The following is a 27,499-nucleotide window of genomic DNA, read 5'->3' as shown; positions in this document are numbered from 1 at the left end:
CTTCCAAAAGTAGGCTTATAAATCAAGTTGTAATGTATTATTATGCTATTTGAGATCATTAAAACTCAAAAATGAAATCATATTCTGATTTCACAACTAGGACCAATATTTGAAAAATAATATAATCACTGTCACAGTTATATTGGTCTATTTTTTCTCATGTAAGCTAAATTATAATCTTGATCACAGAAGATGGGAGAAAGGGAAGGAAGGAGGGAGGAGCAGAGGTGAGGGTAAAAGATACTAGCTGATATATGGCTAAAACACTGAGATCTGAGATTAGTATCCGATTATTCCATTCCACCAAATTGGTTGATAAGACAAAGATAGGATTTTTTTCTGTTTTCCCTTCTTATTTTGTCAGATTCCACAGGCCAGGGGCTTTTAAATTTTTGCTAAGAAAACCAGGAACCAAGCAAAAAAAGAATGAATATTGAGATATAACTTAGGTAAGTTATGCATTATCCACTGAAACTTCAAGAGTTGGATTGAACAAAATTAGATACATACATTTTGTATAACTGACCTCCATTAAGTATAAATTCAAGAGGCTAATTCAAGTACTATTCTCCATTAGCATTTTAAGAACTCCTTACCTATTTTTGAATGAATGAAGAAATGAATGAGTGAGTAAGTGAGTGAGTGAATGGCTGTTCAAATTTTATTTCAGATCTGTGCCTGGTCCTACATAACAAGTATCACATTGATGGTCCTATTTCCAGAAAAGCTCCATGTGATTTAAATTTGAAATGTTTTCATCCATAGCAGGTAACTTTTTAACTAGGACAAAATCGCATATTACATGAGATATCCCTAGTGGCATTTTGTAATAGTTCCTCGTCTTTCTATTTCACATGGCCTTCAGTGGCATAGCTCCTCTCTTAAATTACTCTAGCTTTTCCACAATTCTGCAGGTCAGATTTATATATAAACTAGCTAGACAGCACGGCAATAAGTGGATTCTCAAGGATATTTCACAAGACGTTAAAATACATACAGCATTTTTACCATTAATGTTAACAATAACTATATATAATGTTAAAATCAGATTATCTTAAAAACAGAGAGAACAGTCTCATAATTTTTCAAAACTAAAAATTTATTGGATTCAGACTGACAGTCCAGAGAATAAAAACAAAATGTCAGCCTAGTTTCAAAAAGTGTTTATTAATCATTCTAAATTTTATTCCTCTTTATAATATATTCTGAGAATATCATAGCAATCAGCATTATATTATTGTTGTAATGATAGCTCAGAGGGCAACAGAAATCCTCTCTGGGATATTGAAATCAGACAAGCTGGGGACAGCTGACAGGGCACTGTTGGGGCATTCTGTTGGGAAATAACAGGTAAGGTGCCCTCTAATTAAAGTCATCTCAGTTTTTCATTCTAAAATTTCAGATTTACTTCTGCACTAATCCTATGTGGGGCTTAAAAACAGACTATATTCACCTCCAACAGTAAATTAATTGACATGTGAGCACAAAACATGTAGCTTTAAATATTGTACTGAATTACCCGTCCTCCATAGAAATTGAATTATTCTGATTCACAGAGCAGGTAACAAACCTAAGGCTCTCAATCAGGCTGAAGGAATTTACGTGTGCTGCAGTCATTCACTCTCCTTCGAAGGTCATTGGCTTCACAGCCTGGGAAATAATCCCTGCCAACTGCCTTGCAAAGTGCCTGAGGCATCGGTCCCAAGAGGCATAATTCCTCTTCTTTCAAGGCTAGAGGTCAGTGCCATGATCACAGCTCAGTAAAATTTAAAGGAAAAAGTATCTGGGGTCAAAAATATCCTAAGGAAAAATACAAGACTGAAACTAAAAAATATATAGTGTGCTCCTCTGGGCTTTAGCATGGCGATGAAAAAACCTGTTGCAGAATATTAAATTTAGATTTCTTTTTCATCTGATAGCTTCAAAATAACTAAAACTGAATACAGAATATGATGGATGTCATGCTGCAATCAGTTCTGAGGACATTTTTAAATGCTACAAGTCCATTTAAATCCTCATCAGCCTAGACATTCTATTTTAAAAAATCAAGTTTAAATGACTTAAACATAAAATGTGAGCAACAGCTCATGATTAAATTATTGCATCAATTAACTCGAGTACACAAAAAGAATGCTGTTCTTTCAAGCAATGTTATTCTACCTCTGATCAGACTCATCCTCACATTTGGTTGCTATTTCATAAAACATAACTCATACAGCAAAAGGGGAAAGATAATTTGTAAATAAGAATAAACCACGATTTGGGAATTATTTATAAAATACATGAACTAAATTCATGTTTATGTGAAAAATACAGTTCCTTTATATACTTATAAAAGTGAGAAACTCTGAAAATTGTTTTTGAAAATCATAAGCCAGGTGAAATTACCATTAAACTCAACAAAAGTAGTTTGGTACTCATAAAAACCAAAACCATAACTGAGTGTATTTAAAGATTAAAGGCATTTCTGCATGTACACATGGCAAAGGGTAAAGTGTTTTATTGTGGTCATCTCTGCCAGCTGCTATTACATGCTGTCATTTTCAGCAAGAGGAAATGAATTTGCAAAAGAGTGAGCACAACAGGCCTTTAAGTCAGGCAAGCCGGGGACTGCTGACAGAGCGCTGTCCATACTCCGCCTTCCAGGACTCTTGAATATTCACATTTCATGGGATGTTTTTTTGATGTGCCTGTAACTTAGTAGAATCTATGACCTCCTAGCCTATTAATCTGCTTCTATCTCTAAATTTGGTCCTACTCTTTTAAGGGACAAATTTCTATCTGGCAAGAAGGAAAAGCCCCTGACAAACAGATTGTGTCCTTTCATTGTCTCTGGCTTTTCAAAACTCAGTTCAGAGGTTATACTTCCTCACTGTTTTCTGTAGTACTCTAAATAGATTAGGTCATGCCACGGTAACAACTTAACCCTGAGATCTCAGTGGGGTACACTGGAAAGGTGTATTTCTCACTCACACAAAGTCCACTGCAACGCTGGCAGTTCTGCATAGCAGCTCCCTCTCAGGGTGAATACCAGTCCTATATCCTGTGACTTGGTCATCTTAACATGCCATACCCAGATCTCTGACATAAGAGGGTAATAAATATCTAGAGGACAATTTACTGGCTCGTACCTGCCTTGGCTCAGAAGAGCTCCCCTTCTGTCCACAGCACATTGTCTAGCTTTAAAGAGCCTGGGCCATCCCCTCTTCCCAGAAGATCCGGAAGCACATAAAAATAACATATTGGTAAGCACTTTAAGTCTCCACTACCTTTTTTAACCCTGCCCTGTAAATGTAGGTTGGGTGCCCACAATTTGCTCTTCACTTTGTTTTCACTCTATTATATAATAGAACATGTAATTGTTTATCATCTATTTTACTTCATTAGGCAATGAGATTCTTGAAGAAAACAATTAGATCAATTATTTTCCTGACTAAATTCCATAAACATAAATAAACATAACCACAGAAGGTTAGATGGATGCCTGCTAAATGTTATTGAGAAGTCCTAGTTACTCAGGTATAGCAGCAACATCAAAAATATATTTGAATTTTATATGAAAACCACCACTTATTCAACATCAGTAAATACTCACTGAATGTTCCCTATACACTGATCAGCAGTAAATGAGATAAACTTGGACCTTCTCATGTAGTACTTTATATTCTAATAGGAAAAAACAATAAACATCAAAAATAATAATGCCAAATATAAGAAAATATTAGTAGGAGAGTTACTATAAACTGGATGATCAGAGCAGCCCTCTGAAAGGGTAATATTCAGTGACACATGAATGATAAGAAGCCTACCATTAGAAAATCTAAGGAAAAAGTATTTTTAGATGCCTCCATTTCTATTTACTTTTCATCACTTTAATACAGTATAGAAATCGTAATTTATAACACATAAATCTTTGAGTGCACATATATTTATAGCCAGATTAAACCATTCAGGCCAAAATATGGAATATTTCCAGAGCTCTTAAAGTGGATATAGAGGGAATATACCTCAACAAAATGAAGTCCATATATGACATACCTGCATTTAACATCTAAAAGGAAAAAAAAAAAAAACAAGCTGACAGATACAGATGACATATCAGTGGTTGCCAGAGGTGAGTGGTGGGGAGTGAACAAAATAAAAGGAATCAAAATGTACAAACTTTCAGCTATAAAATATGCCATGGATATGTAATGTACAGCATGTGACTATAGTTAATACTGTACAGCATAATTGAAAATTACTAGGAGAACATATCTTAAAAGTTCTCATAACAAAAAATAAAATAAAATTCTGTAAGTATGTATGGTTAACAGATGTTAACTAAACTTACTGTGGTGATGATTTCACAATACATACTACTATCAAATCATTATATGTGCACTTGAAACTAATAAAATGTCGTCTGTCAATTATACCTAATTTTTTAAAAACTGGCAAAGGTCATCTGTGGAGATAGAGACCAGGCAGCAGTTATCTTGGGAGGGGGTACTCTTGAGAGGGGTCCAAGAAAATATCCTAACTAGTATTTTAAAAGGAAGGAACAGCTAGTCCAAAGTCCAGAGCAAACTTGGTATATTCAAGAACGCAGAATTTTTGTACAATGTGTGTAAAGTGTCTACCTGTAGTTACATGTGAAATTATCCTCTATCAAGGGCCTTAGGTAGAGTTCAAGATCCCTCACTGTTATTCAATTCACCTCTAAACTGTGTAGAGTTAAAGCACAGTTCCCAGCATACCTCATCATTACCAACCACCAACTGTTATTAAGTGCCCTATAAGTAAAAGAAAAGCAGGTGTTACTGTAGAAGATTTTTAAAATATCTGACACTCTTCATTTTTAAATTTACAACCGATTGTATTAGAAAAAAAACAAAAATATGTAAAGTGCTAATTGATCAAAAGTTAAAAGCAACATGTGGCAAGAATAAGACATACTTCAAGATAGCATAAGATTAATTCCCAAGTAAAATTATCCACATAAACTTTTATTTATATATTTTCCATACAATCAAGTTTATTTCTGGTTGAAGGATTTCACTAAATTTGCAGGATATAATAGCATATTTCCATGGTACATTTACACAATGGTATACTGTTTGGCCATACGAAAGAAGGAAATCTTACCTTTAGCTACAGCATAGATGAATCTGGAGAGTATTATGCTAAGTGAAATAAGCCAGCCAGAGAAAGACAAGTACCATATGATTTCCCTCATATGTAGAATCTAATGAACAAAATAAACAAAATAGAAACAGACTCATAGACACAGAAAACAGACTAATAGCTGTCAGAGGGGAGGGGTTTGGGGGCTGGGTGCAAAAGGTGAAGAAATAAAGCAAAAAAAAAAAAGAAATGAAACCCCAAAGACACAGACAACAGTATGGTGATTACCAGAGGGAAAAGAGGGTGGCAGGGGGAGGTAGAAGAGGGTAGAGGGGAGACAAATGGTGATGGAAAGAGACTTGATTTTGGATGGTGAACACACAATGCAATATACACATGGTGCATTATAAAATTGTATACCTGAAACCAATGTAATTTTATTAACCAATGTCACCCCAATAAATTCAATAAAATTTTAAAAAATGTTTTTTAAAGAAATAGTCTATGTGTTATATACAACATTCACTTGCAGAGCACCCCAAAAAAAGGTATAGAGTAAGTTTCCCAAACAGCTAAACTAAAAAAGGACAACAAAAGTCCTGTGAGGTCTTAGAGGGTTAGTAATAGTATGAGATAAGCCATTTTATAAAAAGATACTATGGATGAGCAGAGAAAAAACCGTGGTTTCAAATTTAAATTCCAAGTTATTTGACTCAAAAGCAATTCATCCAAATTCCATGCATCGATTTGCAATAACATTGATTCTCATATACATGATAGAACACGATGTGTTCCAGAATGAGTGATAATTGGGATTTACTTAATGATGGTTTCTGATTCTCCCAAACTATGCAGAAGAGGCTAATTACTACAACTACTATCAAAAAGGGTTATGAATTGAAAGAAGGAAAAGACCCAGAAGCAAATCCTGAGACCTGAGTTCACATGTAATTGGTGATCTGGAGGAAACAATGGTAGGGGAGGGAGGAAGTGAGACAGGGAAGGGAAAGCAGACAATCAAGGTTTGGTTATTAATCAAGTGTCCACTGCAGCTATTACAAAAAAACAAAAACAAAAAATTAATCCCACTGAGAATACCTGGCAGCCAGTTTAGAATAGAGTAGCTGGTGTAGCAAAATGGGTGAAAAACACTGAGGTATTGATATACTCATTTATGGCAGTCACTAGCTGAGGGCTCCTCCCAGGCAGTATTACTTATCTGGCATGCTGGTCCACTAAGGGCAAAGGGGGCTTTGGTGATAAGAAGAAGCCTTCAGGCAAAGAAACACTGCTGATACCAGCTGGGAAAAGGGCCAGCATACACTGAAGTGGTAAGAACAAGGGAGTCTGGTGGTAAAGCGATTATCATATGGACAGGGGTAATCTAGAAGACCCAATGAAAGAGGAAGTTTAACTGGGCTTTGAGAAATGGGTAATATTTGGTTGAGGGAAAGCGTTTAAGTTAGGAAAACTGGCATGAGCAAGAATATCAGGAGGAAAGCATAAGAGGTCTCCTAGGTCATAAACCAGTTTGTCTAGCTCAGAAGGACAATTTATATAGGATATCCTTGGGGAAATATGGCTAAAAATATATGTTGGGGCCATATTAAGTAAAGTATTTAATGCTAGGCTAAAGAGTTTCAACTTTCCATTGTAGGTATCGAGGAACCATTAAGTTTCTAAGTAGAAATATAATAAAATAAAAACATTACCTTAAGGCATTAACATCTATGATGGCAGCACTAATATCCTTACAATGTAAACTCCTATTGGATAGGCTCTGTATGTTGTAGGTTTCTCCAGGAGAGGACTGTATGCAGAGAGGTATTCAGAACCCATCAACAATGAGGACCCTGAGTACACAAACTTTGGTATCACAGTATCATTTCTTACTAAAAGAAAGCAAGGCTCCTTGGAGAAAGGGCCGATTTCAGGTCTGTGCAGAATATTTACAAGGTACGGTAAGTCTAAAACATATTTTCATGCCAGAAAGGAAGTAAGCTGTCAAACAGTATAGTGCCTTGGTCAAAAAAACTCAGAAGCCCAACTGAAGGGATTACCAGCAGCCAAAGAAGAAACAATTTGAGCTTCAAAATAATAAATATTATAAAAACATATTAAATAATATCTTCAATGACATAAAATATATTAAAATTGTAGTATCCATGAGTTCATAAATATACTTAAAAACTTGAAGGATACTAGGGAACTAACTCATTATTCTGAAAACTAGGCAATAAAGAAGAAAATTATACATTTATCCTAGTTGTCCTGTATAAACTGTACAGATATTTAATGAGGCAAAATTATTTATTATAAAAGAATTTCTGTTAGTAAATGTAGAATTAATAATCACATTAGGATATCACCATTTTGCAACTTTAAATGAAATAATGGACCTATGCTATAATCAATAGCTACTAAAACTATTAGCTGAAAAGCTGATGGAAAAACTTATGGTGTTTTTCACAAACTTTGCCAGGTTGACTACATCTGAAGCCAATAACCAACTAAAGCACGATAAAAAGAAAGACCACCAGACAGTTTATGCCTCTTAATGTAATGCAACAAAAAGTGAATAATAACACCTATGAAATCTTTTTGCCAAAAAAAAACCTTTAAAAGCTTCATCTGGGTAATCCTGTAGATTTAACTACCAGTATACAAGAAATACAAGAGAAAGGACTCCATAGGAATACAATTTGCAAAATTCAGAATGTGCTAAATTCTGTAGAGCAATTGATCATTATCCTTTTTTTTTTTCCCATCCCCACCTGAGGACATGTTTTTATCCTTATTTTTAGAGAGAGAGGAAGGGAAAGAGAGGGAAAGAGAGAGAAACACCAGTGCGAGAGAGAAGCATCTATTGGTTGCTTCCCATATGCACCTGGACCAGGGATCAAAGCTGCAACCCAGGCATTTGCCCTGACAAGGAATCAAACCCACAGCCCTCTGGCTATGGGACAACGAGCCAACCAACTGAGCCACATGGGTGATCGTCATTCTTTAACAAATAAACTTCAAGAAAAAAATTAGAGGTGAACATATACATTTAAAAAATCATCAAATGTAATGTGGAGACTTTGTTTAGGTCCTAATTCAAGTAAAAAAAGTAAAATTTATGAAATGATTAAATTTGATATTGAATGTCTCATGATATTAGGGAATTATAAAATTTGAGTTGCACTAATGATATTATAGTAATGTTCTTTTTAAAAACCCTTTTATATTATAGATATACATTTATAACCCCAAAACTTTTATTCTTAAATATTTATCAGTAAAAGAATATTATGATGTATTTCAAAAGAATCTAATGGGCTAGGAGAAAGACTATACATTAATAATTATTTATGCTACAAAAGTGATTAATATGTGAGCATTTGTTAATCTGATTTACTTACCTTACTATATGTTGGAATACAAAGATTGGGTATTCCGAGTGAATTAACTAAAACTCAGTATTCCTGCACTCCTGCCTGATCACTGAAATCATTAAGGGCTGAAGACGACTATTGACAGACAGAAGCATAGGACACAGCTAGAAAGAGCAGTTATGAAAATACAATGTCAACACATACATAAAATTCACTGTGAGAAGCTTCTAATTGATACAGTAGGTGGTTAGACAGATATGAGCAGAGTAGGAACTACAGGCCAGCTACTGAAGCTCCAGTAGCAGGCACAAAGCCCCAGGTGCCTAGCAATGAACAAAACTGGGAATACAAGTATTGTAGGGTGGGACCTCACCCCAGGGTGAATTCCCTTCACACATCAGTTTAGAACCCTTGACCTTTCACATCACTGGTCCTGTGTTTTGGACCCACCCCTGAGCTTTCCTCCCCTAGCATATAAGACCCCTTAGATGGGGAACAAAGAAGGCCAGAGAATAGCCTCACACGATGCCCCATACAAGCCCTGCATGTCCACTCCCTCAAGACAATGAGGTTCAGACTTATATCCAAAAATCTTAGAAACAAAACCTTGTGTCTATTGATCACAAGGACAATATTTTCATCAAACTACAGAAAACATCTAGGTTTCAGGTGTGTTTCAGCTCAATGCTCAGAAAAGCAGCAGAACCAGACAGCAACAGCCATGGCTGACATTAGGACCAGCTACAATCACTAAGGACTTCCTACCCTAGAAGTGACCCGTCAGTAAAATCCACTACCCTAAAAGGACACACCTGGAAAGCTGAAGAATATTCTATTGAAATCCTCCCCGGACACCTCTAGATAAAGACCCATAAGAGGAAGGCCCCAGGGCATGCTCTTTCTCTCTCTAGAGCATGCCCAGGGCATCCCTTCCCCCTTTCTTCCCTCAAAGCACACACTTTGCTTTCTTTCTCCTAAACTCCAAAAGCCCTTCTTTTGCCTCTGTAACTTGTTTCCTGAGTCCACACAGCCCAGCTGCTTCACTTCTTGCACAACTCACTTATTTTACCTCTGTGACTTTCTAAATAAATTTTCACTATATTTGAATTTCTTGGCTCAGAATTCTTTTCTTTAGTGGAACTCAAGGACAGAGTTCTAACATCTGGTGCTCTTTGCCATTAATATAGTAACTAAAATCCAGGCAGGAAGCAATAGTCAACCTTAAGAGACTCTTTGCCCAAGAGACAATTTTAATAAATAAAGTCTGAAAATTAGAACACTGCCAACACCTACCTTTGTAACCTTGGACTCACTTAATTTCTCTAAGTTTAGGAGCATGAAAGAGAAGGAACTAAAATAATACAGAACAGCAACGATAATTGTGCTGTGGGTACCAGCTCTAGACTTAGCACTGTCCTAAGAGCTCTGCATGCATTCTTCTATTTAAACTTCACAACAACTCAGAAATGTGTTGTTAGCACTTTGTAGTACCTTCTAAAGAACTACTCAATGAAGTGGGCATCAACACATGGTACCATTTTTCGCATAAAGAGATTGAGGTTCAGAGGACAACAACTTGTTTAAGATCATTCCAGTTTTATTTAACATGAAAGAATGCTTTAGACACTCCATTGCATTGGACTTTATCGGTTGGCCGCAACATACTCGAAAACTTTAAACCCATTCAATAGGCCTTAGAGGTTTTCATCACCAGCACCACACTCCACACATCTTGGTCTCACCTGGAAGAGTAAACAACCCTTCACTCACCCCCAGGACACCTGGGCTACTAGCAGGGAACTGTTGCCCAGAACTTTCCTGAATGTTTCCCCCAACACTACCCCCCCACAAACCCCGCCCTTTCTCTGGTCGCTCCCAGGCTCTGACCTTCAAACTACGTCTCCCATAAGGCCGTGCGAGGACACCAACCCTCTACCGGAAGTTAGAAAGGCTCTATCCGGCGTCGGGAAGAGTAAGCGTGGGGTTTTCTCAGTCCCTCGACCACATCCCGATTTCCTCTGGTCAGGTCGTGCATAGGTTGACAGCTGCAGCAGCGAGGTAACGCGCCCTGCCCTTGGGGCTGCGACCAGTCCTCCAGGCTCATTCGTCTCTGCGCTTCCCGCCTGGCCCTGCTGGGTCGTGTGGCGCAGACCCGCGCCGGGACACGGACACGGGCGCTGTGGCTCTGCGGCCGGGGTCCCGGGAGGTGGCGCGGAGGCAGCGGGTTCTGTGGCTGGTGGCACTTCCAGCCCGGCCTTTGAAGTGGGGGAGAGGGAATGCTGCCTTAGGCGTGGTTTCACTTTGAAAGGAGGAATTCACAGTAGTGGCAAGAAAATAAACTGTCTCAAACCATTTGACTGTTTGAAGAGACGGTGCATGGGTGCTGCTCGATTGGTTAAATGACCACCCTGAGTGCCCAAGGAAGGGTAGTTCCTTAAATAATGGTGACAAGTGACAGAACCATATTTGAGATCAGCCGGGTCCGTATTGAGCAATGTACTGGTAACCTTGAGCAAGTCATGGGCCCCGAGTTAGACACATCAGTAAAAGTGCATGTTGGTTTGGATAAAATCTGAGACCCTTGAACCCTAAGGTTCTCTTAAATGACCTCTCAGAATAGTACATGCTCCTCTTGGAAAGCGAGGACAATAGGTTATATGAATCACCTGATCCTGCCTTCAAATCCTTACCCTCTGGAGGGCCTGTCAATGAGAGATGAAAAAGTAAATCAAGCAGCAGAGCTGGTTTTCAGACTTTGCGTAATTCTCTAGAATGAGTAATGGTTCTATTTCTAGATGGTTTTTGTGCCGAGAAAGCTAAGGGGGGAAAAGTACATTTTCCACTTTCTCCTGAAAGCACTGCATCGCACTGCAGCTACTGAATGGTACTATATTTCTGGAGAGAAAGTTTTGCAGTCACCTGGAGTGGCCTGTGTTGAGGCTGAGGAAGTGACCATGACTTAGAGCATAAGGCAGTGAAATATTATTTAAAGTAAACCTAATAAAGGACCTGTATGATGATACTGTATAGAAAGTTTAAAGGAAAGTCACCTTAGAAAGGAGACTACACCAGTCAGTATATAGTAGTGCTTCAAAACAAAGTTCTGAAAAGATACATCTTTTTTTTTTATTCACAATATTTTTAAGCATTTAAACATGAAGAGAATGGTCAGGCACATTCTAGAGTAAATCAAAAATTAAAATGTTTTCTAATACAGAAGTCACTCTTCCTAATTTAAGTTATAAACAAATTTTTATTATTAGGTTTTACCCAAATGTTTACACTCTTGTGAATATATTTCACCTATTTATAAGTTTCACCTATTCATTTATGAATAGTAGATAAGGGAAAGAACAGACACCAAGTAAAGTTAATCTCTCTTGTCCATTTTTTCCCCTTAAATTTTGTTCATACTACTACTGTAAAACTGATCTGCCAAATTGTAGGGTCAGAACCCTAGAGACATCAGCTTTCAAACATTGTGGATTACAACCTTTCCTCCTTTTAAGCCTAAATATCTTATTACTTAGAATGGTAGAAGCCTAGTTAGGAACCCAAATCTTTTCCTAACAGCATTTTATAGAAAAAATGTATACCTTAATAAAAGGTACTTTGAGGAGTTGATAGACAACTGAAACATGAACCACTTCCACCAAAAATAGCTCAATTTGTGCCCTACCATATTCAATCCATGTTTAGACAATTTTATTAGGAGGTATGAAATAATGATTATCTATACTTTTTTCTTAATGAAACAATGGAATATAATCAATGCAAAGTTAATGTTTAAAAGGTTTCTGTGTTTCAAGGGTAAACAAAATAATCAACATAAGTGTCCAATAATAGATCAAAAATATATGATCAATTTATGACAAAGATAATACTGCAGTGCAATGAGACAAAGACGGTAATTTCAAGAATGTTGCCAAGTCATATGGATTACTCAGTGAGATAAAAATGTGTCTTGACCCTTCACTATGAACAAAAATAAATTTCACATAGGTTACAGAAATGAGCAAGGAAAAGCAATGAATGGTTTTCATGAGAAACTTAGTTTTTGAGTAATTTACTGTGGGATTATAATTCCTCTGAGGGCAGGGACCTGTTTCTGGTACCCAAGCATTAAGAGAATAATACTTGTCATCTGCTAAAAACGTCTGCCATTACTTCTGTCTGCTTTAAATCCTCTTCCCATTGAAATCCCTCTGTCTACCTCAAATTCCCACTTTCCATTGTAAAGCTGTTACCTGACTCCCTTTCCCAAGCATATGGCCCCCAATTTTACCAAAGGTTCTATACACATTATTTTATATATCCGTCATGTTGAATTATATTTAAAATTCTCAGCTGATGACAGTTTTGAAGTGTATGCTGTGATGACATTTTATTACTAATTAACTTTTGAAGAGCATATTGCTTGGGAATCCATAACTATTATTCTAATTATATCAGCACTCAGATAATGTTCAATCATTGATATAAAAAGCAATTGCAAATGTTTTTTTTTTCTATTTTCCTTTTTTTAAGGAAGAAATGTCTTCTATAAAGAGAAGTCCGAAACAAGAAATAATTTCCCAGTTTCACTGTTCAGCTGCAGAAGGAGATATTGCCAAGTTAACAGTGATTCTCAGTCATTCTCCATCTCTTCTCAATGAAACTTCTGAAAATGGCTGGACTGCTTTAATGTATGCTGCAAGGAATGGGCACCTGGATGTTGTCCAATTGCTACTTGAGAAAGGGTAAACATTTTGAGCTATACCACTTGAAGGAGGATGTGGTTTAATTTCTGAGTTACATCTTTTTTTTTTTATTTTTCTTGTAGCCACATTTATATCATTGGACTTATAAATGACTCATTGCCTAGTTCTGTTAACAAAATGTAGCATAATTTCTAGTCAAAGCTTATAACTTTTTATTGAGGAATTAACTTTTCATTCTTAATAGCAAAACAAATTTATGAAACAAACTTATGAAGCAAAGCAAAATTAATCTAATGGTTCCCCAAATAGAAAATGTAAATCTACCCACTGTGACTAGGACAAATTCCTTGTAAAATTTAAATATCTAATAGCACATACTGCTTTTTAATTGTATAATTCTCCAAAAATTAAAATATCTTCTTTCTCTAACTTTACATCATTTATGATTATTTCTTTTAACTTTCCCACTTGTTACATATGTATCTAAAAATATTGTATTATAATAAACACTGGAGAAAATGTTTATTTCCTATTATATTTTTCCTTTTATCTGTAGGTGTGACAGATCCATTGTCAATAGATCAAAGCAGACTGCACTGGATATCGCTGAGTTTTGGGGTTACAAGCATATAGCTAATTTACTATCTAATGCTAAAGGTCAGAAGAAGCCTTGGTTCCTAACCAGTGATGTAGAAGAATGTGAAAATTATTTTAGCAAGACACTACTGGACCGGAAAAGTGAAAAAAGAAATAATACTGACTGGCTACTAGCTAAAGAAAGCCATCCAGCCACAGTTTATATCCTTTTCTCAGATTTAAATCCCTTGGTTACTTTAGGTGGCAACAAAGAAAGTTCCCAACAACCAGAAGTCAGGCTTTGTCAGCTGAACTACACAGATATAAAGGATTATTTGGCTCAACGTGAAAAAATCACCTTGATTTTCCTTGGAGTAGAACTTGAAATGAAAAAAGAGTTACTTAAGTATGCTGGGGAAGGCCCAAGAGAAGATGGGTTGGTTGCCTGGTTTGCTCTAGGTATAGATCCTGTTGCTGCTGAAGAATTTAAGCAAAGACATGAAAATTGTTATTTTCTTCATCCACCAATGCCAGCTCTTCTGCAATTGAAAGAAAATGAAGCTGGTAAGAAGTGAACAGTCTTTACTTGTATCAGTAGTAATCTGGTTTTTGGAACTATATGGCAGTTGTATTTATCTGCAGTTCCTAGGAGACATGTATTTTCCAGTAAGTAGTGAAATTAAGCTGTGTATTCCTTAGAAACTTGTGTAAAGTTCTCACCCTAGGGGACTGCTCTCCTGGGCAGTTACAGCAGTCTTAATCAGCCAAGATTAATTTCCCCACAATTAACCCTAATGTGTGATGGTTTCGTTTGACTCTTCAGTGAATAATGATTGAGCACCGTACATTGAGCCTGATGGCAAAGACTTTAGTTTTGTTTTCTATTGCTGGGTATGCCAGTTCTTGTGTGGCCTTTTTATGCCATGGTAAGAAACTAGGTATTTTAGTCTAAATTCCATTTAAACGTTATAACCTGACCTATGTTTAAAGACAAAAAAAGCCTTTACTTTGCCTGCTTTGTAAATCATGAATTATAGGTAATTAAATATGGAACTCAGGAGTCTCACTGAGAGGTGATTAGAAATTACTTTATCCCAGGTAAGAGATTGCAGTGGCTTGAATTAATGGAGGGTGAAAGAGTCAGGACATTCTGGAGGTAGAACTGATAGGGCTTGATCAGTATGTAGGCTATTATAAGTGAGAAGGAGGTGACAGTAACCTGGACTATGACCTGAATTAAAGTGATTGTAGTATAGATGGAAAAAAGGAGATCCATTCAAGGTATATTTTGAGAAAAAAAAAATGACAGTACTTGATGGGATGCATATAGAGTACATAATAATGAAGGAAAAGATCAGGAATGACTGCTAGGTTTGAACTTTAGTAATTTGGCAAATAATGATAGTATTTTTGATAAAATAATGTAAGGTGATGAGTAGAGCAAGGAAAGCAGGACAGACTTGAAGTAAGTAAATGAAGATACTAGTTTTGGGCAGGCTAAATTGTAGGGGATGTTAGAATCTGGAGAGAGGGAAGGAGAGGAGGTCAGAACTAGAAATACCTATAGGGATTCATCAACACAAAGATGGTATCTAAATCACAGGAAACTACTGAGATTACTTAGAGAGTAGAGAGCAAGTAAGACAGAGACTCTCAGAATCATGCCTGAATCCCTCTCAATTTAGAGGTCAGGTAGAGGTAGAGAAGTCATTTACAGTGGTGTGACTGTAAGATAGGAGGAAAACAGGAGACATGGAAACCATGAAAGCAGAGTGTTTTGGGGAGGTACTGGTCAAATGTGTTGGATGCTGTTGAGACTTTGAGTACGGTGAAGGCAAAGTTGTTTTGTTTTATTTTGTTTTTTTTAATAAGAATCTTTGGTTTTGGTAGTGTGAAAGTGTTAATGAACTTGACAAGAGGAGTGTCAGTGTAATGGAAGGACCAGAAGCTAGATTATGAGAGATGGAGGAGTTAATGGGAGGTGAGGAAGGGGTTACCTGTCAGTGTTCACTTTCCCTCAGGTGATAAGGAAGGCCCTTGCAGAGACATGAACAGTGTAAATACAGTATTTTTTAATGCTCTGCAGTTTCCAGTTGTAAATAGGATGTGTTCCACAGTGAGATGAACCAGTAGTGGCTTAGTCACAAAGGTAGAGACGAGTTCCAGCAATTTCCTAGTAATATTGTTTTTTATAGTTCAAATCCAAGTTAGGAACTGCCTTTGTAGTGTATTTTTATAAAAGTCTCTATTATAAAGTCACCATTTGTAATGTCACTATACGCCAGAATCTTTACACAAAATTTCAAAATCACCTATAATAAAAGTCTGAGTTAATATAGTGTGTAAGACGGATATTAGTACATCTATCTATATGAGAGTTATACTTTATTAGTTCAAATTATAGTTAAATCTAATTTGCATTTGTTATACATAGAATTTAATCTTCTACTTTATGTATACATTATAAAAATAGGAATACTAAACCTTTGATCACAGAACTATTCAGGAGTATATGTCTTTATTGTGACTTAAGAATATTTATATTGTTACAATATATATATATTCAGTATATGTCTCCATTATGATTTAAGAACATTTTACATATAAATTAGTTTGTTCACAATTTGTCACTGAATTAAAACTTTTTGTTTCTCTTGAAGGGGTCGTAGCTCAAGCAAGATCTGTTCTTGCCTGGCACAGTCGATATAAGTTCTGCCCAACCTGCGGAAGTGCAACTAAAATTGAAGAAGGTGGCTATAAAAGAGTATGCTTAAAAGAAGACTGTCCTAGCCTTCATGGTGTTCATAATACATCATATCCAAGAGTTGGTAAGCCCTTTATTTTTCAGCGCAGTCTCAGCCATCTGGAATCTTAGGCAATAAGACATTCTGGGAAGACAAGATTTTCAGTTACAGATGGATTAACATTTTTATTAAGAGCATGTTTAATTTAACCATTAAGATTATAAATATTAAGTTATTACATACTTTCATGACTTTTAAGTAAAGGACATTGTACATAATTAGCCAGAGACAAAAAAAAAAGAGCCCCCACATTTGGTACCTGTTTGAGGCATTACCAAAGCAGTACAGCCTGGAGCTACCTTCTCGTAACTGCTGGTATCTGCCTGTACCTTCTCTCCTTCTTCTAATCCATGTTTTGAGTCTGCTGGGGATTTGGAAATCTGATAACCCAGCCCTTTAAAACTGTGTGTGTGTGGGGGGGGGGGGGGGGAATAGACAAAGAAACACCTGTGGAGGTCGCCTGGGAGTAAGTAAAGTGCATGGCTTAGTGACATCTGTTTTTACTGCTGGAGAGCCTCTTGTATTTGATTCCTGGATCTCAATCATGATATAGGGAGGATAATTCACTAGATTAGTGACTTTTGGAGAAGTGAACTGTTACTTAATTTATATGTATATGTATTTTTTAATGGCTTAAACTTGATCATAGAGCCATGTTAGCTTTTAAAAACATTTTGTTAAGGTTTGGGATGGAAGAGAGAGGCAAGTTTACCAGGGTAAAATTTGAATTTTCCCCATGCCATCCATATACTATCTATTCACACTTTTTTCTTATTAAAGAACATAAGAATATGTCTGGCACCATAAGTACACAATAACCATTGTTAAGATGAGAAGGAGGACAAAAGCGATCTTTCACTTCACTGACGGTATTCTATACAACTTTTCTAAAATACTGTCATTAAGCAGAAAGGGAAAATCTCTTGTAACTAGACAACAGTGTTGTTCTTACTGTAGATACACCTTATAATTATTCTACGAGGCAGGGACCCTACACACACAATTAGTTTCAATTACTTTTTCCTGTCATTCATACATCTGATTTTTTTTAATAGATCCAGTAGTAATCATGCAAGTTATTCATCCAGATGGGACCAAATGTCTTCTAGGCAGGCAAAAAAGATTCCCCCCAGGCATGTTTACTTGCCTTGCTGGATTTATTGAACCTGGTAAGCCTTTTTAAAATAGTTTCTGTAATAACTTTCATTAACTTATAATTTCCCAATAAAAGTTTTAGATAACATTTGAGAAATAACCTTTGATAAATTATTATGTTATAAAACAGGTATTTCTAAATATTGTCTGTGTATTTGAAATGATAATTATTGTTTTTACTGGTGGAATAATTTTGTATATTTTAAAATTTCAGTATTTGCTCTGTCATGTATTGCTGTTATCCCAGGTATCCACATGATTTATGCCTCACTTCCTTCTGTACTAGACTCAGCTGTCACCTTCTCAAAGAGGCCTTTCTTGATAGCCCCCAATACATGAGGTAGCCCCATACCCTGTGCTCACAGTCCCTATTATCCTGCCATTTTTTTTTGCTGCAGTGTTCATCACCACATAACCTGGTATGTGTGCACATATCTGTCCATCCATTTGTCAGTCTCTCTATTTACGTGCTCATACTGGAAAGCCAGATCCATAAGGAAAGAGGCTGTATTTTATCATCAATGTGTCCCAAACCCTTAGGGCAGTACCTCTTAAATAGTAGAAGTTCAGTAAATATTTGTGGAATAAATGAATGAATATATCTAATTAATATATTTTTAATCTCAACTTCTAACATCAATCTGCATTGCTAGATAATAATAGTAATAAACACATGTAGAGCCACACTGTGTTCTGAAGGCTTTCCATATATTAAATCATATGATCCTCAGCAATTTTATAGATGGGGCAGTAAGGCACTGGGGTGGAATAACTTGCCCAAAATCAAGCAGCTAGTAAGTGATAGGCAGAGATTCAAACCTGGATAGTTTGTCTCTAAGTCCACGCTCTGGTGGCTCGATGCTGCCTCTAGTACCTCTAGGTTTGTTTGTTTATTGTTCTTTTTACTGCTGTCTAGCATTCCACTTATGAATATTCTGAAATTCATTTATCCATTCTGCTGTTGGTCATTAAGTTTACTTCAAAGCTCTTGCTATTACAAATAACACTACCATCAGTATTTTTATACTACTCCTTATACACATTTGCAGGAGTTATCTAGATACATACCTGAGAGTAGAATGGCTAGATCATAGGATATGAGCATCTGAACCTTTTCTAGATATTACCAAGTTGCTCTCTCAAGTGTCCCTGCCAGTTTACATTCCTTCTAGCAGTACATGAAATTGTCTGTTGTTCCACATCTTCACCAAATTAGAATTTTCAGACTTTTTAATTTGCCATTCTGATGGATATGAAATAGTGTGTCACTGTTGTTTTCATTTTTATTTCCTGCTGATGGAGTATCTTTTTCAAATGTGTATTAAACATCCAATTTTCTCTATCCCTTGGTTTTACATGTTTATGTTCTTTGCCTATTTTTGTTTTGGTTGTTTGCCTTTTTTCTCATTGATTTTAGGAGTTTTTAATATGTGTTATATGTTATTCTTTATTTTGTTATGGTCTTGCAAACATGCCAGTCTATGAATTATCTTTTCACTATGTTTTTTATGAACATAAGTTGTTAATTTTAATATAGAAAATGTATTAATCTATTTGAAAAAGAAAGCTATATTTAAATAGCAAAATATCTCTAAACTCCCAGATAAACTTAACTTAGAATATGTTTTCTTTATTCTAATTCTCAAGTCCAGCAAATCAAAATGTACCTTTATTGGCATCATTTTATTTTATCATAGCTGAGTCAACAGTCATCCAGAGCAGTGATTTTCAACCTATTTCATCTCATGGCACACACAATCTAATTATTAAAATTCTATGGCAGACTAAAAAATATATTTTTCACTGATCTGACAAATAAAAGAGGTATAATTTTGATTGATTTACAAAAATAATAATTACTCTTTTTGCTCCAAAGTGAATTTTCAAAAAATCAGATGCCTATACTTGTATATAAGAACTTTTGTTACCAAGTATTAACCAATCAGACACACTCTTATTATGTGATATGACCAACAAGATGCAACTGTGTTACATGATATATATATTTATGGTTCGAGACAGGCCATTCACACTGGATGGCTATTGTTGTATTGGCTTTGTCATTTTTCAATTTGACAGTCTAAGGGAAAAGAGATCAGTGCCCCTGACTAAGTAGGCATTGCATACATTTTTAAAATTTGTGTGGCACACCGGTTGAAAATCACTAATCTAGAAGAAAGTAATCATTTAGAAAGTAAAATACTGAATTTTATTTAATGTTGCTTTTAAACTTTTAGTGTTATGTGCTTCTGACTATTTTGAAAAGAGTTATCTGCAATAACTGGCAACCTAAGAAAAAAAGAGTTTGAAGATTTTAGTGAAGAAAAGACTAGCCACTTATAGAAATCATGTAACAACATAACTATTCAGTGATAATATATAAATGAAATACTATTTAAAGTGTTTACATAGTGTTTAGCCAATAGTAGGTGCTAGATAGTTGTAGATGTTATTTTTTAAATGTAAATAAAGATTTGGACCTTTAAGAAATAAAAAGAATATTGGTATTTTGATTCTGTATGCAGTCATATACTTTAACAAATAAAGTTTTCTTGAATTCCAATCCAATTTCAGCCTGTTTCTGATTCTTTGAGTGGGTTCTGTCCAAAATGATTTCCAAATGTTTGAACTGTTCAGAGCACAGTATGTCCAAGGCATGTTCATCAGCTACTTGTTCTTTTGCCCTATTTCATTAGGGGAGACAATAGAAGATGCTGTTCGGAGAGAAGTAGAAGAGGAAAGTGGAGTCAAAGTTGGCCATGTTCAGTATGTCGCTTGTCAGCCGTGGCCAATGCCCTCCTCCTTAATGATTGGTTGCTTAGCTGTGGCATTGTCTACAGAAATTAAAGTTGACAAGAATGAAATAGAGGATGCCCGCTGGTTCACTAGAGAACAGGTAAAGTTCAATTTAATTTCCTTCTGCTATTGATTGTTCTCTGACTGTATCGGTGTAGGCATGCAGCAAGGATACTTGCTTTCAACAGGTTGAATGAATGGCTGTGGCTCTCTCATCATGCATGGATTACAGTGTAATTGATGTGTCCTGTGTTAATTCATTCTATGAGATTCTTTGAGTAATGATGATTCTGTGCCATTTCCCAATTTCAAACACGATTCCTTCAAATTAATGATGCCTTTCAGTATACTTAATATAGGTAACCGTTATTTCAGAGATGAGAAACACGAATGTTATGTTTAAACATTTTATATTTAATTTATAGCTTTAAAACAGTTATCTCTTTAAAAATACCAGTAAAAAATGCATAAAATTTGTGAAAAGTTCTTGTTCAGTTTAAAATATACTTAGGACAAGAATGACAAAACTGTATAACAAAAATATACTTGCAAGAACTTTTTACAATATCAGTAAGTTTTATAAGGAAAGATAAATTAGAAATACGTATTTTGCATGACCCAAAGTATTTGTAGAAAATAAATGAATATTCTGCAGTACTGAAGATCTGAAGTTCTTTGTGACTTTGTCTAAATAAAATTAATTTTATTTTATGCTCAACCTTTAAAAGTAAAAATAAGATTTTTTCAAAATTTTATAAAGTGAAACCTGTCCCAAAAGTTGACATCACTTTGAATATAAGTGTGGAGCATATGCTTTGCTTTTTCATGACCTCATTTTCATAAGAAAGTATACATTACTCAAATATTTTAAAAATTGAATCACTAATTCATTGAAGCAACTAAAGATGCTGCATTAAATATTTCATGTTGAATATGAAATTTATTACTTTCTACTGTTGTTATTCAGTAGAAAAGTCATCACATTTTAGTTTATCGTATAAGCATAGAAGTTGTATTTAGGTGTAACAGTGTTGAAATCCTAATACATTTTATTATGGTATATTTTAGGTTGTGGATGTTCTGACCAAAGGGAAGCAGCAGGCATTCTTCGTGCCACCAAGCCGAGCTATTGCACATCAACTAATCAAACACTGGATTGGAATGAACCCCAATCTCTAAATCAAAAAACTAGACTTTGAGTACTAATTCATTTCTTATACCATTTATTCCTCAAGAGAGGTTAGAAATGTTCAGTGCTCTTTAGAATGTCACAACACAAAATGTCATATTGGGATTTTAAAATATTTTCAAAGTGTGCATTTCAACTTAACCACAGAATTCTTATTTTTATGAGTTACAACATTGCCTCAGATTTTGTTAAATCTGGATCATCCTGCTATCCAGAACATTTTTTGGTTGTGCTCCACAATTCTATTTCACAAAACCATATTTCTAATAAGAGAAATCATGTTGTAAAGAAATATGTTCCAAAAATGTAAGTACACTGAAATCCTAGCACCTCTTGTAAGCATTAGACTAGTCATTAAAGATCCATTGCTGAAATTAAACACACTTACAAATAATTCTCAAAGATCAGATATTAAATCTCATATACAAGGTCTGGCAGAAGTAACACCTGCTTGAGTGTGGCTGAATGAGACATTCATTCATGTGAATGTCTCACATGAGATGGACAGCAATTTGAACATTTCACCTAAAATGTCATATGGTGTGCTTGAGTGTGATATTGTTATATTACAGAATTACGTACCTATGATTTTGTAATAAAAGAGTTTGTAATAAGTGGGCATTATTTGTGCCAGACCCTGCATATGTACATAGTTAATAAAAACACTGATTTGATGTCACATCTTTTTTGAGAAATTAGACAAAATCATTTTAATGAATTTTGAGCTTGAATTTTTAGTCTTTCCATTACCATAAAGCGTCTTTTAGTTGTCAGTAGCTGATTTTTGCTCATCTTCCCATTGTAATTCATTTTTTTCTCCTGGTTTCATTGTTCTAACAGTGCTGCAGTTACAGTGTTGCTTCTAGTCTATTTTCATCAGTTAAGAATTTTCTATTTTGACAACTCCGCAGAATAAGTAAGAGCATATATTGTGTCTGGGGCCTCTTCCTTAAACCTAAAATTAATTAATCTATTTTTCTGTTAGATCTGCTCAAAGTCTTAAGACAAATCAGGATTCTCTGTTTTTTCACTGAAATGAAACATATTTGAAAGGAAATCTCCTCAAAGGTCAGATGTAATGTAAATCACAGAAAGATTTACGTATTTTTAAAAAAACACTGGCTTTATGGCATTTTGTGATAAGGAATATATCTGCATTAGCAAAAAGCTATATAATCATTACTAATAATATCTATTAAGCTCATATATAACATTTTGCTTTTGGCCTTAACACATTCTAAGAAGGCTTTATAAAGTAAGTATATGTTAGAAATGAAACAGTAAGATTCTAGAGAAAGTAAATTGTACTTAACAGTTTTGCAACACAGAACTGTCATATTTTACAAGGCTGTTTTGAAATTGTTTTAAAAGGTAACACTTAAATACATAAATTTATATAATTTGGCTATATACTATCGTATGTTAGAAGTGGAAGAGACCTAAAGGATAATATATAGATTTCATTGCCCTTCTCTTACAGATAAGGTAAAGGAAATATTGAAAGGTGAATTTAATTAATTCATTAAAGGTAATTAATTAATGAAAGTTATACAATTACAATGTATAATTTTAACACAATTTATTATATTTTCAGTTAAGTAAATTACAAGTTTATATTGTATAACTCAGAGAAGCATTCTTCCTCTGATCGAAAGTAGAAACTATTACTGAAAGTGTATATAAGATAAATCAAAATAATAATAAGAATAAATTCAGTTTACCAAATACTGTTAGTTAAAATTTTAGATACTAAAATTTAACTTAAATAAGATCATTTTATTAGGTAAAACTTTGTTTTATTAACAAACAATGGTTTTCTTAGTAATTGATGAAGGCTTATTGGTATTAGGTCTTTAAACAAAATTAAGACTTACACAGGACATTTGATACATAATAAAATTTGAACTACATAGGCATATAGAAAATGCTGTGCCTGGATTATCTTAAGTATAATGACTTAAAGTTCAGTTTTACTTCAAATATATTTTAGTACTTATAGATCCTAAGATTACATCAAAAGTTTTAGGATAGCAAAGTAAAATACAAAGTATCAACGAGTAGTTGTAAATTTAGTTTTTGATATTTAACCCTGTACTCAGGGAAAATCAGTATCTAACTAAATTATTGTTTTAATAATCTTTCTTAAATTCTTAACCTCTGAGAGGTGAATAGCTACATGTAAGTAGAAGAAATAGCCAAGAAATGGTAAAGGATCAAGTGCCATCAATGTATTCTAATGGAAATAAAAGTAACAATACATTAAAAATTTTATCTATTCTCTGTTTTGTGTGTTGTGTGTGCTTTTTAATGTTTTGATAAATATCTTCTGAAAAAATGGAAAAGGCTAAATTTCAGTCATCATCTCCTATTTAGAATTAATGATGTGTAAACAAAATATACAAATGCCCTTTTAAAAGTTGTCATATTGGATTAAAATTTTTGTTTAAATCTTTTTAATTTTATAGTTTTGAGTCATATATATATATATGTATGCATGTCCATACATGCACACACAGACACACACCAAACTACATGTACATATGTCAGTAATTTCATATTTGTGTATCTACTGTCTATTTGTATTACTTGTCTAATATTACCAGTTTTTGCATTTTGAATTTATTTTTTTATTCTTCATGGAAGGGCTAGAAGAATTAGAAGCCTACATATTTTAATTAGTTGGAAAAATAACTGAGTAAATCTTTTAAAGTTTAGCTAAGGGGTGTGGATAAAGACAGAAAAAAAATGGAACAAGCAAAGTGAGACCATGAGATGAAAGGAGACAGTAAGTTTGTTAATAAAGTAAATAAACAACTAAATCTCATATGACAACAGTAGATAGAACTGTGTTGCTAATGTGCTTATAGCACAACATTAGGTGAAAATGTTTATAAAACAAATTTGTTAATAATTGAGAATAAAGTTTACATAACACATTGTATTACGGATGAGAATCAGTTACTAGGTTCTAAAAATGGTATATAATATTATAATAATATATATCATGTGTGTGTGAGGTGAGAATGGTGATGCCGAGTGAAATTTATGTGTGTGCTACACTTAAAAGGGCCAGTTTTCTGTAGTAGAAAAAGATCTAGGACAATGTAATTCAAAGCACAAAATTAAGAGTATTTGTCTACAAGTGTAAAAGATCTAGGTCTTGAGGCACTTGGAGAGGGAGGCACTTAGAAAAGGAGGTGGGAGAGTTTGACTTCAGAGTAGATGTGGGGGGAGTGCTCCCTAAGGGGCCAAATGCTTAGGAGCTTTGACAGCACAGAGGTAGATGAGACACAGACACACTGCACGTTTTGAGAACTCCTATTTTGAAGAAATGGATAATGATGTTGCCAGGAGCCTGCATCTTCAGAAGCATTTCATTGGTCAGGAAAGAATTGAAAAGGAGCTGTTGGTGAAAATAAGTTCAGTGATTTTTCTATACTACATCTTGTCCTTTTTCTTCCTGAGACATTCAGAATTCAGAATAGATTTTGAAAGAGGAAGTGTGGTTTATTATCATATACAGTAGATTTCCAAATAATTATTTTCCAAAAGTACAAATGATCAAAAGAAAGTTATTTAAGTAATAAAAATTGCATGGGGAAGAAATGGGTAATCAGAAGCCTGAACTTGTTTATTGTTCAAGAAATAATTTTTCAACTATAAAATGAACACTTGGATGTGTTACTTGGGCTCATAGGCAAGTTCCTCATTCGATTTTCACTAAATGATATGCACACATAGTTGTACTCTTTGGTGGAATTAGCACTTTCAAATTTTCTTTATTCCTTGAAGAATATTATGTTTCTGACACTGCTAAGCAGACAATGCCATAGCATTGGACAATGGATATTTCTCCTTTTCACAATTCCCATTATGACGATGCTGTACAGAATAGTGGGGGTGGCTGTGAAATTTTAAAAAGGATTTATTGAGTTGAAAAAGAAACTTTGCTAATGGAAACATTTTTCTTTCTAATACAAAGTCTGATAACAGACAAACTACAGCATAGAGAATGAAAAACTGCCCTGGCTTTCTAGTCCTGGGTTCACGGGAGCTGTACCAGACCATCTTCTTGTCTCACCCTTGATGGATTAAGAACATAATTCTAATCACTTAACTTGTGAGGTAGTTTCATTTTCAGTAACATGGGAGTTCCACCCAGGAGTAGAAATTGACAATGGTACTTATATCTATTTTAGAACAGAATGGATAAAAAACTGATCTAATCTGAAGTTTATTTTTGTTTAGTTTATATTCAGCCCATTTTGCTCTAGCCTGAAATTGCAGTCTTTTGGAGCTGTGTGATGTTTTGAACATCTCAGTAAAACACCTTACAAATATTTATTACTGCGTTCAAATAGCAGTAAGCTGATGTCATCTCTATCACTAAGGGTAAAAACGATTTAAAATGCCATTGATCCAACAGCTTTGCTGCTAAGAGTTATTTTGCTTTTGTTGCTGGATTCACTTGTATTATGAAACAAGTTTGAATACTCAAAGGGTTCATAGGGTTTGGAAGTCCAAATAAGATGCTGGAACAACGGCTGCAAAATCAAACCTCAGGGGCTGTGACAGCCCTGACCGTCTGTTCTGTGTGCTAGTTAAGGCTTCGGTGGGATTGCAGCCGTGAGTGGGAAGCCGGTAGGAACTTTGTTTGTTCTGGGAAACACTGTTCAGGATGAAAGGAGAAAATGTGCCATTGGTTCTAATAAATTGTAAATTTACTTCAAACTCAGATTTGTGAGCTTTGTAAAAGTTGTTTTTTGCTTTTTCTTTCCAATATAAGAACTAATAGGTCTCTATTTCCAACAAGCTCCTAAGAAAATAGAACTCTTTAGTTAGCTTATTCTCAATACTAACACTATCTATACAGAACTCTATATAGAGTGTTGACAATTATTTTTTATCTTTAACCCTGTGAAATGCATGTTAATATCATTATCCCCATTTTATAATTGACTAAAAGGATTTTACTTTTTAAGGCACATTGTTAAATAAATGGAGAAGCTAAAGCTTGAACCCCAGCATTTCATTCCAAATTCTTTAATCTGTCCACTTGCCAGAGCTATCTTACAGAAGTCCTTTAATAATGCTGCACTCATGAAAGCACTTTCAGTCTTTGTTTCCTCTTCCAATTCCTTAAATTTTGGTCATTTTTAGGTTAGATCTTTTCTTATCATTACATGTTTTTTTTCCCCATAACCTTCAACTACTTATTTGGTTACCAAATTTCTATCTCCAACTCCCCATTAGATATATTTGCTTGGACATCTCAGAGTGTCCTGTATAGTATACATGTACAGGTAAATGATCTTGTCTCCCACGGGTGTTCCTGTTTCTCTATCCCTATTTCAGTAGTCTTGCAAGTGCCCAAGACTTACCTTGCAAGTCTTGGAACTTGAAATATTGTTATCTTTAATATATCTACCTTGTTTTTCACCCTATGGTACCCCACAGCCAATCTCCAAATCCTCCCCCTTTTATTTCTTTACTTTCTTGTACTTCTTAAATGTCAGTCTCTGTCTCGCTGTCACTGCCTGCCCCCAACTCCATCTCTCCATGGTCACCATCCTACTTTGGGCTACTCACCTGGTCTCAAGCTCAGCTCAATTTCCTTAATTGGTCTCTCTACTTGAAAGTTCTATTCCCAATCCATTCTTCACACTGTAGCCAAGGAGATCTCGCTTAGAAGCAATCTTATCTAGTCTTTCTCTTCATATTTTTTAATCCTCACCTGAGGATATGTTTATTGATTTTAGAGAGGGCGGAAAGGAGAAAGAGACACACCATCCATCG

The 27,499-nt window shown here is 35.0% G+C and overlaps 1 protein-coding gene across 3 annotated transcripts; it reads left to right on the top strand.

Annotated features, from left to right (window-relative positions):
• Positions 1–10,376: 10,376 nt before the first annotated feature.
• NUDT12 (nudix hydrolase 12) lies at positions 10,377–23,983 on the top strand. 3 transcript variants are annotated; one of them, XM_036020630.1, is made up of 7 exons: positions 10,378–10,455; positions 13,011–13,222; positions 13,740–14,323; positions 16,420–16,587; positions 17,619–17,732; positions 20,415–20,614; positions 21,583–22,030. In XM_036020630.1, the coding sequence occupies exons 2-7, from the start codon at positions 13,017–13,019 to the stop codon at positions 21,691–21,693; spliced, it is 1,383 nt and encodes a 460-aa protein (XP_035876523.1). In that variant the 5' UTR covers positions 10,378–10,455; positions 13,011–13,016; the 3' UTR covers positions 21,694–22,030. The 3 variants fall into 3 exon arrangements, with proteins under 3 accessions (XP_035876524.1, XP_035876523.1, XP_028378146.1); XM_028522345.2 differs by having other exon boundaries at positions 10,448–10,541; positions 21,583–23,983; XM_036020631.1 differs by lacking the exon at positions 17,619–17,732 and having other exon boundaries at positions 10,377–10,455.
• Positions 23,984–27,499: the final 3,516 nt, after the last annotated feature.

Source organism: Phyllostomus discolor, chromosome 3 (assembly GCF_004126475.2).
Source record: "Phyllostomus discolor isolate MPI-MPIP mPhyDis1 chromosome 3, mPhyDis1.pri.v3, whole genome shotgun sequence".
Lineage (NCBI taxonomy): Eukaryota > Metazoa > Chordata > Mammalia > Chiroptera > Phyllostomidae > Phyllostomus > Phyllostomus discolor.
The sequence above is the reverse complement of the archived record's forward strand: the minus strand, read 5'-3'. Positions and strand labels throughout refer to the sequence as shown.

Excerpts from the sequence above, each read along its gene's own strand:
- NUDT12 (XM_028522345.2), top strand. The coding sequence starts at position 13,017 with ATGTCTTCTATAAAGAGAAGTCCGAAACAAGAAATAATTTCCCAGTTT. Across the intron at positions 16,588-17,618 it reads TACATCATATCCAAGAGTTG|ATCCAGTAGTAATCATGCAA; the intron begins GTAAGCCCTTTA and ends TTTTTTTAATAG. Across the intron at positions 20,615-21,582 it reads GCTGGTTCACTAGAGAACAG|GTTGTGGATGTTCTGACCAA; the intron begins GTAAAGTTCAAT and ends GGTATATTTTAG.